Below are 15,421 nucleotides of genomic sequence, written 5' to 3'. Positions count from 1 at the left end.
CCCCAAGCTGCAGCTTCCCCTCCTCCCTCTGGCAGGGCCAGAGCAGGCCAAACGGTATTCAGCAGCCGCTTAGCCATGGGCTCCTCTAAGGCGGAGGCAGTGGAAAGAAAGGGAGACAAGAGGACTGGAGAGTGGAGAGGCGAAAGGAAGAGAAAAGGACGTGGTTTGTGGCAGAGGGTGTCAGGAGCAGTCTCCCATGGGACCTCAGACACCCCCAACCAAGCCCCAAACATGTCATGTGCCCGCCTTCCCTGCCAGCTCTCCCAGGTTGGCCCGACATGTGCTACAGAGAGGCACCCACGTCCGTCAGGGGGGCAGTAGAGTGGGCTTGGGATAGGGGTGGTCCTCTCCCCGCAGGCCCTCCTGGGCTCTTGGAGTATGGAAACCTCACGGGGAGCTGGGTGGGGTCGGGACCCACTGCTGTGGATGGAAGTAGCAGCTCCTGCCAGGCTCGGTGGGGGAGAAGGGGTGAAGTTTTGGGCTTGAGCTTCTCTGGGGTCCATCCAGACCTGGTATGTACATGGGTCTCCCTGGCCTGAAGTTGCCTGGGGCCATGGCAAGAGCTATGGCTTCCCTGGTGTAGGCCTTGGGGGCTGTGAACTGTCCATCGCTCCCCACTGCCCGCTCCAGCACAGGCCTGTGAAGACCAGGCCAGCATGGCCTCTGAGCTTTGACACTGGCCCAGCAACCCCAGAGCCCCAGAGAAAGGTCAGAGAAGGTGGCTGTGTCTTTGGTGCCAAGGAGAGAGGGTCTGGAAGTGGGAGGGGGCTCCGTGAGCTGCCTCTGAGCCAGGGGTCCGGCCCGAGGGCTGGCACCGTGCCTGGCTCTCTAGCACTGCCCTGGTAGAGCGAGGGTGTGCGGTCAGTGAGGGCTGTGGAGCCAAGCTAACGCTGCAGGGCCTACGGGCGAGGAGAAGGCCGAGTCTGCCCTGTGTCACCCTGCCCACGGCTCCCAGGGCCTGAGGCAGGGCCGCTGGGCAGGGAGTTGGGAAGCAGGCTGCTGTGCAGGTGGGCAGCTGGGTCAGCAGTGTAGGATCTTCAGGAAGGCCTTGCGGAACTCAATGTTGAAGGTGGTGTAGATGATGGGGTTCACGGCGCTGTTGACGTAGCCCAGCCACGTGAAGGCGCTGTACAGGACGGGTGGGATGTTGCAGTCACAGTGTATGTTCAGGATGTGGGTGATGAAGAAGGGCAGCCAGCAGATGATGAACACGCCTGGGGGAGAGGGGGGCAGTCAGGGGTGCCTGGGGCCGGGGAGGGCCTGGGTGGGGAGGCTGCGCCGGGTGGGGCAGAGGGGGAGGACCCGGATCGCGTGCTTCAGGCCCTGCCCAGGCACCAAGGCTGCAAGAGCACCGCAGGGGGAGCCGCGGACTTGGATGCTGGACCTGCCTCTGACCCCAGTTTGCAGTCATCTCACCTCCCTCGGCCTTGTTTTCCTGCCTGTGCAGTGTATATAACGATACCCACCTCATGAGGGAGGATAAAGGGCTTGAAAACAAATCCGAACACTTAACACCCTGACACGGGTCAGCTGGTGGAAATGGCTGTATCTACTCTACTTCCTCGTCGTCTTTGACGACCTTCCGCAGAAGCTGGGAGTGGAGAGTCTGTTCACTGCCGTGGGGAACGCGCGATTGGGACCAGAGGGAGAGCTGGGTGCGCAGCCACTAGTCCTCTTGGCATCCCCACGAGGAAGGCGGAAACTGAGGCTCGGGACAGCTCTGTGATGTGCGCAAGGCCACTCCACTCTTGGTGGCAAAGCCGAGATCTGAACTCCAGTCTATCAAGGTCCCCAAGTGGCCAGGCGCTTGCTACGTTTTCCCCCAGCTTCCCCAGCCCTTGGTGGACACCCCTTGCTAATCCCCCGCCTGGTGACACAAGGCTGTCAGGAGTCCGACCTCCTGCCCACCTCTCTGCCTGCCTAACTCAGGACCTCCTGTTCGGTGGGATGCTCCGTGGGGAGGCACCGTCTGCACAGAATGCCACACGGGCACACGGGAATTCCCCGGGGATGAAGCAGTGCCTGGGAAGGGCAGGGCCGCAAAGCAGAGACCCCCAGGACTGAAGCAGAGGCCCTGGCCAGAGCCCGCTCTGCCTCTCCCAGCCGCGTGATCACGGGTTGGTCCCCTAACCTGCTATGACCACGAGCTCTCATTTGTAAAACCAGAACAGTGACACCTGTCCTTCTCATGTCATAGGACTGTTGGGAGGCCAAAGGGATGGTGGGTGTGGGTGGGTGTCACAACTGCCCTGGGTGCTGCCTGGAAGGCAGAGACACATCAGTCCCTCCATCCTGTCCCCGTCACCCATATCAGTCCAGCCCTGGATTCTTGACCGAGAATTTATTCTAAAGCCTTGTCTCACTCACTCTCATTTAGATCGGGGGCCCCCTCACAGCCCCGTTTATCGTTCACAGCTTTGGTCCCACCGGGTCTTGCTTGAGGCAAGTGAGTTTCCTGATTCCTCAACAATAGCAATATTAACAACGCTTGTGTGTATGGCTTTGTAGTTTGTAAAATGCTTTCACCACCGTGTATCATTTGATGACCACGACAACCCTGAAAAGTAACCCACTCTCTACTGATGGGGAGATGAGAGAGAGAAATGACCTACCCAGGGTCACGAGGTTCTGGGGGTCATTATGGTAAACTGGTCAAGTTCAGATTCTGAAGTGGGACTGCCTGAGTTTAAATCATGTGTCCTCTTTGATCAAGTGACAAAAGCTCTCTGAACCTCAGTTTCCACATCTTTAAAATGAGCGTAATTATAGAATCTACCTAGTCAAATATGTCAGTGGGCTTGACCTGTGCCTGAAAAGTGCCAGTCCTGTGACCTAGCAGCCATGACTAGGGAGGGATGGTAAGTAATGGGACCTACAGTGACGGGTCCATTGCTCAGCCAGGGCCGGGCAGAGGCGGGCTGTGTCCCAGCCAGGGCCGACTCACCGAGAACAATGGCGAGCATCTGGGTGGCCTTCTTCTCCTTCTGCTGGGAGAGCTTCCTGCGGCTTATGGTCTTGAGAGAGGTCCGGGTTTTGCCGTTGGGCATGGTCTGGATCTCAAAGAACTTGGCAATCCTGGTGTGGTCTTTGGCATGTCCGTTCTTCTCTGGTTTGGCAGGACTGTCAGGTGTGCTGTGGAGGCCGTGGTGGGATGCGTTGGGGAGGGTCAGCTGGTGGTGGCTGGGCGCGATGGGGCTGTACCGGGTCCTCTCGGGCGGGCTGGTGCTGGAGAGCATCTCCATTTCCAGTTCCTGGGCTCGGCGGGCAGCCTCCTGCACAGAGGCAGAGAGCTCTGGGTAGAGCCAGGCAAGTTCTCAGCCATAGCCACCCAGCCTCACCCGGCCCCTCTGGCCTCACCTGACCTCACCCAGCCCCACCCAGACCTTCATTATCCCCCTACGGAGACTCCTACAAGCACCACAGGGTCACTCTGCCAGCGAGGCAAGGGGGATGATCATTTTGGGAGGCAGGGACTGTCTGGGGGCAGGACCCAGGGCCCAAGGCAGTCCCCACCTGCCAGGTCTCCCTGGCTCCCTTCTCAGAGCAATCCCCAGGCAGCCTCAGCGACCCCACCACCATTCTATGGGGGCTTTGTACCTGGCGCTTCTCTGTTAGGAACTGAGCAACACTCACTGAGTGCCGGCTAAGGGCCAGGCGCCAGCCGGCTGCCGGGAATAAGTTACTGATTGGCACCAAGTGCCTGCCTCCAGGACCTCATGTTCTAACTGCATGAGGGCAGCCCTGTTCTTCCTGCCAGGCCGAAACAGGGGCTGTCAGGCTGACCCGAGGCCCCTGTACCAGCACTCACAGGTGAGCTCCATTTCTCCTGGTAGACTGACGCAGGGGCCGAAGGGTGGACCCCTGGGTCCCCACATCTTCCTCGCTGGGCTGATCTTGAGGGCCCTGGCCTCAGGTCCTTCCTCATGCTCCCTTATTCCAGGACTTAGGGTCTCAGCCTGAGCTTCTGAAACGCAGCCTCACTGCGTGCCCAGGTGCCCCGATCCTGAGTGCCTGTCTCGGCCCCTGTATCTCAAACGGTTGCTTGGAGCCCTGCCCTTGCAGGTGAACAGTGAATGTTCAAGTGAAGAGCAGGGGCCCTGCTTCCTGAGAACACCTGACCTGGACTTGGTGTGCAGTTCTCTGTGGGTTCCCTGGCCCATCCTCTTCTCACCCCCAGGGGATGGGACATCTGCTGCTTGGACCCTGGTGCTCCTATCACTGAGCGGACCCTGGGGTCTGCTGGGATTCTGCATCTCTGGGCTCTACTTACAGGCTGCACTTTACTGTGAGCCCCATGCCCGCTCTGCTCCCTCCTCCCCCAGCACCCAGCCTCCAGCCCCAGAACCTGCCTGTCTGTAAGGCAGCATATGCAAGTGGAAAGAACACGGGCATGGATTTCAGAGAGTCACTTAGGTCTGGACTCAACTACTCACTCTCTCACTCACTGTTTGGCCTGGGTGAGTTACCTAACCTCGCTGAGCCTCTCTTTCTCTTCTATAAAATGAAGATCCATAAGATCAAGAAGACTTAACCTCTCAGGGTCGCCGTGAGGATTTGATGAGATACTAGGAAGATGGTAGGTGCTCAGTTAATGGTCATAGCCATTATTGTTATTGTTATACGGCCAAGTCCTTTCTCCCAACCATTTCCTTGTGCTAGGGGTCCCTCTCTGTGCCTTGCAGAATTGAGCTGTCTTGCTCCTTGCCTGCTTACGAGTGTGTGTGGTAAGCCTGGCCTCGGCTGAAACAAAGTGGGGGATCCTGAGAGGTGCTTATCCCTTTGAGCAGCTGGTGAGGTCTTCGAGAATCATGGCAGGTGCATTTCCCTAGAGGCAGAGACCAGGCTCCAGGTCCCTGACCTGGACACTTACCACTCTCCGCCTGTTCACAGGGAAACTCCCATTAGACTTCATGATAACGGTGCAGAGTTTCATGTCCTCAGGGTGAGTGCAGTTGCCCTGTGGAGTGAGCCAGCACATGGGTCATGACGGGGAGAGGGCTGGGGACAGAATCTCAATGCCGGATAGTCAGACTGGGCACAGGAGCTCAGAGGAGGGCAGAAATTAGGAGGCTGGGGGCCTGAGGAGGCAATCGAGGCAAGGGTGGGCTCGGTACTGTGATGGGAAGAGGTGGGCAGAGTGAGGGACAACAGGGCCCTGACTTTTATGTGGCACCTGCTAAGGGTCTGGCACCCTAGTAGGCATGCTCAATCCCTCTCACACCGAATCCTCAAGACCACCTTGTGAGATCTGTATTTTGATTCACGTTTAACAGATGAGGAAACAGGCTCAGAGAAGTTAAGCAACTTGCCCAAGGTCACTCAGCAAAAAAGTGGTGGTGCCAGGATTTGAACCTGATGTGTCTAAGCCCAAAGCACTTGTTCCTTCTGTGCCCACATACCGTCTTCCTCAGGGAGGGCTGAGCGGAGGGAAGTCACAAGACACAAGTATGGAAAAGAAAGGGAGGCAGAGGAGGGAAGTAGGCGGGAGCAGGTGAGGTAGAAGGAGGTTTGAACAGAAGAGGACAGAGCATGGGAGATAAAGGAGATGGGATGGAGGCCTCAGAGGGGCAGAAAGGGAGACAGAAGGGCCAGAGTGAGGAAAGGAGAAAGGGAGGACAGCAAAGCCGCGGAGTTCCAGGAGCTGCTGGGTTCAGACGGTGGTCTCCATGCAGAGTCCTCTCCTCCCAGGTGGTCTCCACCCGCTCCCCACCTCCGACCCCTGGAGATTCAAGTCGCCCACTGAGGTCCCAGCCTTCGAAATCTGCCCGCGCCCAGCTCCTCGGAGCTCCTCCAGCCTGGACCCCATGCACCCCTGGGTCACGGTTAGGCAGGGACATCGGGGGAGGGGATCTCGGGACCTTGAGCGGGGCCTTCAGGTTGGCCCTGAAAGCCCGGCTGCTGCGCTTAGTGTTGACCCGCTTGCGCCGCCTGCGGAGGACGATGTAGATCTTGATGTAGACCAGCAGGGTGACGAGGAAGGGCCCGTAGAAGGAGACGATGGAGGAGTAGACCACGAAGGCGGGGTTGGCGATGATGCATTCGTTCTGGTCTGGGGGGGAGGAGAGCCCCAGATGGGTGTGTCAGCAGGCCCCCCGGGCCACAGCGCCTTCCCAGTTACCAAGAATATGACTAGACGCCTAAGGCGGCCTGGAAACGTTAGATGTAAGTAAATGTGCAGCATAAATCAGAGTATTAAAAACAACCATGAGCAGAAAGCCAAGCTGTGATGACTGTTTCCAAGTGTTTCCATTAATATCCCCTCGTTACTTCATCATTAGTTTTGTCATCCATGAGCACACGAGTGGCGCCACGGTTTTGGGGACAAAATGACGGAAGAAAATGATAGAAGCAGAGTAACCTATTATTGTAGCCCTTCCTGTGTATTGGTGGGAGGTCTGACACCTTTTAATTTTAGGGACAAGATGACTTGGTCCTCTTTGCTGAACTCACCTGTGTTCCAATGTCTTTCCAAGTTCCCTTCCAGATCTAGCAGATGTCTATCCTCTCTCCCAGGGCCTTTCCAGATTAATCCAAGCACGTTTAGCCCTATTCCTGCTTCTTGGAATTCCCATGACACTTAGATCTTGAACCGCATGCTTTCAAGGCTTCCTTGTGTCCTGTCCGGTGATGGTCTCTGGAGGCACACCGGTGTCATCTATCTCCCTGATGGTCGCTGTGCCTCTTCTGTCGGAGGCGCTCCTGACTGCCTTGCATAGGACACAGTCACAGTGAGCTAGCCTCCTACTTGTTTCTACCTTTCCTGCTCCAGGTGGCTCAGGCCTGGCCTGGGATTGGCCGGCCCGGAGGCTGCAACTTCATTATACAAACACTATTATCGGGGGTGATGGAGACCCAGCAGCCTCCTACCCTGTGTGCACACACACACAGGCACACACATGCATTTTGCAAGGCTGTCTGGTCTGCTTCAGTTCAAAGTTGAAAATGGCCAGGCGTCCTCCTGAAGCATTATCCCCACTCCTCACCCAGCTCCCTTGTGCTCCAGGCCATTGTTCCTCTCTGACCTTACCAGGTACAACTCGGAGTCGGGTTTGGCCCAGGAGACTCAGCCTGGCCTCAGTCCGAGGTGGCAAACAGGTTCCTGATGGGCCACCACCCACATCCGCACCAGGGTTTAGCTCCCTCAAGGTCCTGCACGGGGCCAGGGCTGGGGCCAGCTGAGCCCCAGGCAACCAGAGGCAGGACTCACCGGTGTTGTTGAGTCCGAAGAGCAGCGGGCAGGAGATGGTGAAGGACAGGACCCAGACGATGGTGATCATGACGGTGACTCGGCGCTTGGAGCTGTAGCGCGTGTTGTAGAGCATGGGCATGGCCACGGCTGTGTACCTGTGAGGGCACGGGGCGGGAACCTTGAGTGTGGGGTGCAGGCCCAGGGACCACTCACTCCACAACACTGGCACAACAGAGACCCCACTTTGGGAGGATGGAAAGTTGGTCCACCTCCTGTTTACTCTAAATCAACGCTCCCCTGCCCCCAATTCAGACAGCAAGGACAGTTGGTGACTGCCAATCGAGTGTTTGCTGACTGACCGGCTACCATTCCATCCTGGACCGTATCTGCCACTCCAGTCTCCCTGCTTGGATTTTAGGCTTTTTGAGGGGCCACGGCCTGGGTCTTTGCACCTTTGAAACTGTACCCCCTGCACCTGTGCTGGGCCCGTGGCGGGTAGAATTGTTTGATGATGGATTGGTAGCCAGGACCCTCAGAGCAAGGGTTAGGTCTCATTCAGCAAAAAATAATAACAATGGTAATTGTTTGTGATGCCACACATCGCCCTACCCAGCACTTCTGAGACATTAGTTCCATTCATCTTCCAAGAATCCAGCAAAGGGTGTAGAGCCAGGGCCTCCGGGAGTCCATGTGGCCCATGTGTGCAAATTAGTAAAAGGCTCTGGGGATATAGCTTAGCCAGGTGGGCAGAACCTGGGCCCCCTTGGCCTTGTGCCCCGTGCTGGACGCAAAATGCACAACCAGATACGAGACCTGCACGTGGGCAGGTACCATCATGCCTGGTTTGTAGACAGTGAAACTAGGGCTCTGAAAACATCTGCAATCTGCCCGAGGTCAGGCAAGTAAGAAGTGATAGGGCTAGGGCTTCAGTCAGGTCAGGGGCTTTCTCCTCTGTGCCTGTCCCTGTCTGGGTATTCTTTGTAGCATCACTGCCCATAGACAGTCTCCCTTTAGGGGGTCTGTCCTCCCCCACACACGTGCACACACTCACGCGTGCACGCGTACATGCACACACGCACACACAGACACGTGGACTCACAGGCACACAGCCAGCCGTATAGCATCATGGACAGGGTCTGACCCTGCAGAAGAGGTGGGGCAGCCCGAGAGGTGAAGGGTCTAGGTCACCTCCCCCATCCTGGCTGGGCTCACCTGTCGATGCTGATGGCACACAGGTTCAGGATGCTTGCTGTGCACATCATGACGTCCAGAGTGACAAAGATATCACAGTGGATTCTGCTGAATTTCCACTCGCCCACCACCTAGGACAAGGCAACATAATGGGCGGGCAGGAGAGGAGACTGGCTCAGGCACTGCAGCTCGGCGTCCCGGGGCAGACCGGGCCATGGGCTCAGCGGGGGTCTCGTGGGGCTCTGGCCGAGGGAGGAGAGGGGCAGCCATGGGGAGCTGTACCCACAGGTGTCTGAGGCCCTTGCCCCGGCCCCTTCTCCTCCTAGACACATAAGGCCACTTTGTGCCAAGAACTTTGCTAGAAGAAAGATGACCAACTTACTCAAGTGCCTCAGCTTTGAACCCTCACCTGTAGAACGTTTGTGTGAACACCCTGTGATCCTCACGTTACCAGTGAGGAAACCGAGCCTCAGAAAAGTGCAGTGACTCACCTAAGGCCTTTCAGCTCAGCTCCTGCCCTGCCCTGGCCCAGGTTTCTAGGGGAGCCGGGCTGCTCCTTGGTGTATGGCACGGAGTTGGGACCCAGTAAGTGTCTGTTAAGAACAGTGGTGAAGACAGTGACTATGAAGCAGTGAAGACGTTTCTGCTCCTTGTTACACTTAGAGAGTAAAAGAAGGCAAGCCTGGACTAGAGCTTTCAGAAGAGCAGGAAGGTCTGGGGAAGGTGTGTAATGACACATCCCTGCTTCAGTGTAAAATGAGGAGCCCAGCTCTCGGCAAGAGCGTTTTGCACCCCTCTTCCCCCCCGACAGACACATTCCTACCCCCCATGCACACCCTCACCCCGACACCTCCCATTTACACACACAGGCACACACAGCAGGCTGGCCCTGGCAGCCGTGGAAGGTTGGAGCAGGCCCCATCCTTGAGGACAGAGTCAGGACAGGGAGATACGACTTGCACTACTACCTATCGGAGGAAAGGAGAGCAGGAAAGCCCCTCCCAGTGGCGGGAGCAGAGCAGGACCCACTCTGTGGGGCACAGCAGGGCAGCAGGGCTAATTATAATGCTTACTCTCAGCACTGGCCTCTTAGCTGCTCTCAGGCATAAAACCAATTGCTGGCATTTAAGCACAGTGATGGGAACTGCTTGGAGGAAACTGCAGCTTTTCCCAGAAGACAGGAGACCTCTCGTGTTGCCACGCTGGCCAGGTGAGCTGGCTATCCAGGGGCCAGGGAGGCGGGCACAGGTGGACGGGGATAGAAGGGGCTTCCCTGGCATCAACAGAGTCTACCTTTAAGTCACTACTGAGAGGGTCCCAGGCCCGCATGGTCTGTGCTCCACCTTGGCGCCCTCCTAGGACTAGTATTTCCAAACTGCTGTCATTCCCCTGGGGATCTAGGTCTGAGATATCAGGGCTGTCTTCTCCATCCTCCCTGCTTCCTTCCGTCCTCCCTGCCTTCTCTTCTACAGACACTTATTGGACAACTTACTATGCGTCCGGCTCTGTCCTAGACTCTGGGGCACAGTGGTGAACAATCCTGACACAGCCTTCAGGGAGCTCTCAATCCCTGCCCGCCAAAAGCCTTCCTGGAGGACAGCAGAAGGCGGGGCTTCCTCCGAGGTTCCAGGAGCAGCTGCTCTAGAACGCAGTTAGGGGCTTCTGGATCAAAGGCTCAAGAAAGTGTGTGGATAGCCACTGTTTACAGAGCGTCTCCTGTAGGCACATACTTCGTCTCATTTATTGTGCTTAAAGCTTGGACAAGAGGGGATTGCTTGTGCCCATTCTTGGACGAGGGAATGCAGCCGAGGAGTACACCCAGCTAGTGCGCAGCAGGGCTGGAATTTGAAGCAAGCTCTTTGGGCAGCACATCCTATGCTCTCTCCTGAGCTGCCTTGGAGGGGACAGTCTAGCTTGTCAAAAGAGGAGATGATTATGTAAAAAGTACTAGATAAACACAAAGTGGGAAAGGAGAGATTGTAACAGCAAGGGTAGACTAACGGGGTCAGGGAGGAAAAGGACTTGCCCAAGATCCCCTGATCATTTAGTAACAAAGGGAGTACCATCCCCCAGCTATACTAGTCCCACTTCAGGGCTGTTTCCTCCGCACCTTTGGACAACATTCCTCAATATTCTTGCACAGAATGAGACCGGTGGGATGGGCCTCAAGCTGCCTTGGCTAAATCCTAACAATAACTTGTACACATGCGTCAGGCACGGTTCCAAACACTTTACACTCATTTCTATGGAATGTGACGGCAAACCTCGGAGGCCACCGCCCCTCGAAACCTCCAGCCAGCTATGCCCCGGCCCCTACACCCCACTCTGGGGCTTTGCACACTTCTTCCTCTGCCTGGAGTGCAAGTGCCTTTGCTCCTCTCCTGGCTAATTCTTCTGAAAGCATCACCTCTGCCTGCGAGCCTTCCCCAACGCCTCCAGGCCTGGTCCTGTGCTCCCCGCCCCGTTGTGCTCCCACATCTCCTGTGGAGGCTGCTCCCTCGTCATCTCCATCGGGCTGCACTATAATGGGCCTGCCAAGGCCTTGGAGCCCAGCCCCAGGAATGGGGCAGGATGCAGACATGCTCATACCTGTTGACTGAGCGAGTCAAGAACGGGGATCTGAGTCTGCCCATTTTCTCAATCGCATCTGCTTTTCTGGAAAATTCACGAGGCAAAGCCTCCGCTCCAGGGCTTGTGAGGCCAAAATGGCCTATGCAGACAAGCAGGCCCTGGCTCTCTTCTCTCAGTGTCTCCAGGTGGAAAGTGGTAGGGTCAGGAATCGAACCCGGTTCTCTCATTCCAAAACCAGCATGCTTCCCATACACTGAGCAGAATAAATGGTGCACACCCAGCCCCACCTAGCCAGATGCTGACATGGCAGCTATCAGAGGCATTTAGCATCGCTGGAAACGGAACAGGATGGAAAATTCTGGACAACGAGATTGTCTCTGGAGAGGGTACAGTATATGGTTGGGAGGATACTTGAACAGGATGTTAGGGTGAGACTCCACTTGAGACATTCTCTAGGGACAATAAGTACCCGAGACAATGTCGCAGGGCCCACTGTCCAGCTCTTGTTTGATGGGAGAGTTTGAGCACTGCCCTCTGAGATGCCATTCTTCACCCTCCCCTGAAACACTGAGCTTCACCTTTAAAATAATGTGAACAGGTATGTTTACAATATGTGTGTCAAGAACCTATAGATTCCTAGGAGCCCTAAAGCTCAGATGTGGCTCTCCCTTAGAGGCTCTGGGTAGGGGGGGTGGGTCTGGAAGCCCCAGATGCCACACCCAGAGTCCTGGGCAAAGCAAGCGTCCCTCTGGAAGAGGACACCTCTTTGCCTGGGCATGGGGAGGGTCCTTCAATGTGCAGAGGTGTGGCTACCTCTCAGCATCTTCATCTTTATCACCGTTGTTATGACTACTTTTACATGGTGCTTACTATATGCCTGCTGCCATTCTAAGCACTTCTCATATATTAACGCATGTGATTCTCAAACAATGCTATGACATAAGCACTGTGATTATCTTCATTTCTAGATGAGGAAACCAGGCGCAGAGAGGTTATTTGCTTGGCCAGATACCCAACATTTTTTACCTGATGGTCTGCGGCCTGGGAACCTCCTTTTCAGGGGAGCAGGCGGGGAACAAGTGTAAGAATCAAGAAGGCGTTCCTCAGGGAGAGGCCCTCAAACAGGATGTGGGATGGACAGAGTCTAAGGGTCTCCACAAACGTGCAGTCATGGAATAATTGGATGGCTGGCCGGTGGCGCCTGTATGGTTTTAGGTTGTATTGTATCTATTGTCTGTTTCTTGTTGGTTGTCTCTTAACATTCCGGTCAGTTTGAAAGTTCCAGCCTGAGTCCAGTCCACAGTCTGAGCCGTGCTAAAGGAAACCAAGGGAGTGATGGCCCAGAGCTCCATGTGGGCCCGTGTGGTAATGACAACAGGAGCCCCTGGGGACGTGGAGACCGTAAGACCAGCCTCTCCTCCCCACCTCCGCTTCTTCTGCTAGATGTCTCCTCTGCTCAAACCTACAAAGGTTTCATGTTTTCTTTGAAAGGTGGAAGCCTTCCCTCCCAGGCAGGGGCTTGTCTCTACAGCACAGGTAAATTTCCTTCTCGTCCGGGGCGGGGAGGTAACAGCTCAGAGATCTTAGTGACCTTGGCATTGGCTTTTTCCTGAATGCCTGGTCAGCTTCCCTTGAATCCAGACTCCACCCCCAGAACCCAGGGCAGAGAAAGTGGCGGGATCTAGCCTGTGCCCACCCAGATCCCCCAGGCCCTTCCTCATCTGCCTGCTAGCTCTGGAAAGTGTCCTCCTGGAGGTGGGTCCCCACTTCAGGACTTCTCAGTGATTTCCCCCTTTGCTGTGTGATCCAGGTAAAGACAGGCAACTTCTCAAAGCTTCTGTTTCCTCTTCCTTAAAGTGAGAAGAATGATATCGAGTCAGAATCAGCACACGTATTTGCTGAGTATGTGTCCGTGGAATGCCCGGCAGCGCCTGGCCCACAGCAGGGGCTGCCTACTCACTATTCCGGGCTCAGGGCTGGGCTCTGTTCCCGGCCGAGCAATGCGTCACCATGTGGTCCTTCCCCGGGAAAGGGGGTACAGCACAGTTCACAACGGCCTTGAGCTGGAGGTCCCAGACACAGCCTAGGACACACGGAGGAGTGGGGAGGGCAGGGAGGAGAGCGTGGAGCAACAGCCTGCATTCTGAAGCGGGGAGAGAAGGGTGAAGATTTCAGGCCCGGGAGCACGAGCCTCCGCCATCCTCAGGGATCCTTGTCGATGACTCCCGTTCTCAACACGACCTAATGAACCAACTCTGGGGCCCGAATTCCAGCTGCTGTGTGAGGCTGGAGAAGTCACCTAACTTCTCTGACCACCTGGCTCACCACCCAGAAGATGCTGTGAGGGCTCGGTGGGGAGATGCTGTATGTGAAGGACTAACGCGAGGCCTGGCACTTGCTAAGCGCCTTACAACGGGTAGTCGGGATTGTTAAGGAGACGATCTACCCATTTTGTAAGACTGAGCCCACCCGAGAAGGCGCACTCTTGGAGGGAGCCAGTGGGGAGCCTGGACCCTCCCGGGGAAGGCGCCCGAGCACAGCAGGGGCCCAGACCTACCTCCAGGTAGACCACCCAGGGCATGACGAGCGTGGCCACCAGGAGGTCGGCCACAGCGAGGCTGACGATCAGGTAGTTGGTGGTGGTCTGCAGCGCCTTCTCGCGGGACACAGCCATGCACACCAGCACGTTGCCGAAGACGATGACGAAAATGAGCAGGGTTAGCAGCATGGCGTAGTAGTTGTAGTGGGGCCTGTCGGCTTTCCCTTCGGACCCGTTGAAGGGCCGGCTCCAGTTCCGGCTCTCCAGATCGTCATCGTACCAGGACAGGTTCAGCGGATCCATGGGAGCAGCGGGGCCACTGGGTAGCCAGGCTCTGGCCAGGAGAAACGGACACAGGGCGTAAGCAGGAGGGCCTCCCAAAGCATGCTGCCACCCACAGAGGGCTCCGGGGCTAAAACGTACCACGGGAGGTTAAAAGAGAATTCTCCAGCCTCAGGATTTAAGGTTTGCATCCCCAAATCTTTGTAAAACATTGGGGCCTGCTGCCACTCTTCTGCTAGCAAGTTCTTGCAGATGGTAAAACAAATGAGAAAGTACAATTTTTTAACTATAATAAAATAGATGATCTTGAAAAGAGCTGATCATTCATTCACCCATTTTTTCAACAAAAAATTAAGTGCATCCCATGCCCCACACAAGTTACTGAAGAATTCAGCTTCTAGTGGGAAGACTAGAGATATGCATTCATTCATTCTTAGTTCTATAAATGTTTATTGAACATTGTTCTGTATAATGCTAGAAACATAGTCAGGAACAAAATATACATAGTTTTCCAGCTCACATTCTAAAAGGAACAATAGGGGCTTCCCTGGTGGCGCAGTGTTTGAGAGTCCGCCTGCCGATGCAGGGGACACGGGTTCGTACCCCGGTCTGGGAAGATCCCACATGCCACGGAGCAGCTGGGCCCGTGAGCCATGGCCGCTGAGCCTGCGCGTCCGGAGCCTGTGCTCCACAACGGGAGAGGCCACAACAGTGAGAGGCCCGCGTACCGCAAAAAAATAAAAAATAAAAAATAAAAAATAAAAAATAAAAATAAATAAAAGGAACAATAGCCAATTAACCAAGCAATTAAATCTATGGGTGGTAGGCGCTAGGAAACGGAATGGGGAGAGAGACACAACCTAGTTTAGGGATTCAGAGAAGGCTTTCCTGAGGAAGTGATGCCCAACTGACACCTACAGGATGCAGTCAGGTAAAGAGTTGGGAGCCAGGGGAAGGTCCACATATAGGAAGCAGGTAAGCAAATTTCAGAGCTGGAGAGCAGGTGCCATGTTGGAGGGCTGGCGGGAGATTCGGGACAGCTGGAGCACAGAGGGCTTGGGATGGGCTGAACTGGAGGCTGCAACAGCCTCCACCACAGAGGGCCTTGTAATTCACTCTAGGAGTTTAGACTTGACCCTAAGGGCAGCAGGAGCCACACGATCAGATTTGCCTTTCAGAGAGAAGAGTCTGACTGCTGCGTAGAGAACGGAAGTGTGGCACTCAGTGGGGTGGCAGGACCAGCTGCAGGAACCCAAGGAAGAGCTGATGAGGTTCTGCATTTATGCACTAAGAGCCCGGCGGAATGGGCGTCGCATCTCAGGGGGGAAACACTTCCTGAAGGAGGCGTCATCGGAGATGAAGTAGAAGGAGTTAACCGGGCAACTGAGTGCAGGGGAGATGTTCCAGCCAGAGAGAACACAGCATGGTCCCAAACAGCAAATAATTCTCTTTGGCTAAAAATGTAGGGCATGATGATGAAGCTGGGGAAAATTAAACTGGAGGGCTGTTCTTGGGCCAGAATGGGTCTTGTAAACTTGGAGCCCCTGAAAGCCTGGGTGCAGAGGAATGACTCCATTGGATTGCTGCTTTGCCCAGGTCGCTGGCTGTGCGGTGCAGAGGGGATGTTAGCGGTAAGTGAGGTTGTGACT

General features: G+C 55.6%; 1 protein-coding gene across 2 annotated transcripts; it reads right to left on the bottom strand.

Annotated features, from left to right (window-relative positions):
• Positions 1-1,020: 1,020 nt before the first annotated feature.
• DRD2 (dopamine receptor D2) lies at positions 1,021-13,793 on the bottom strand (the record flags this gene model as incomplete). Of its 2 annotated transcripts, XM_082845075.1 has the most annotated exons (7): positions 1,021-1,214; positions 2,945-3,272; positions 4,871-4,957; positions 5,859-6,049; positions 7,208-7,344; positions 8,402-8,511; positions 13,509-13,793. In XM_082845075.1, 7 exons carry the CDS (start codon positions 13,791-13,793, stop codon positions 1,021-1,023), a joined length of 1,332 nt encoding a protein of 443 aa, XP_082701201.1. The 2 variants fall into 2 exon arrangements, with proteins under 2 accessions (XP_082701201.1, XP_082701202.1); XM_082845076.1 differs by lacking the exon at positions 4,871-4,957.
• Between the last annotated feature and the right edge of the window lie 1,628 nt (positions 13,794-15,421).

Source organism: Leucopleurus acutus (genome assembly GCF_964270905.1).
Source record: "Leucopleurus acutus genome assembly, chromosome: 8".
Classification (NCBI taxonomy): domain Eukaryota; kingdom Metazoa; phylum Chordata; class Mammalia; order Artiodactyla; family Delphinidae; genus Leucopleurus; species Leucopleurus acutus.
The sequence above is the reverse complement of the archived record's forward strand: the minus strand, read 5'-3'. Positions and strand labels throughout refer to the sequence as shown.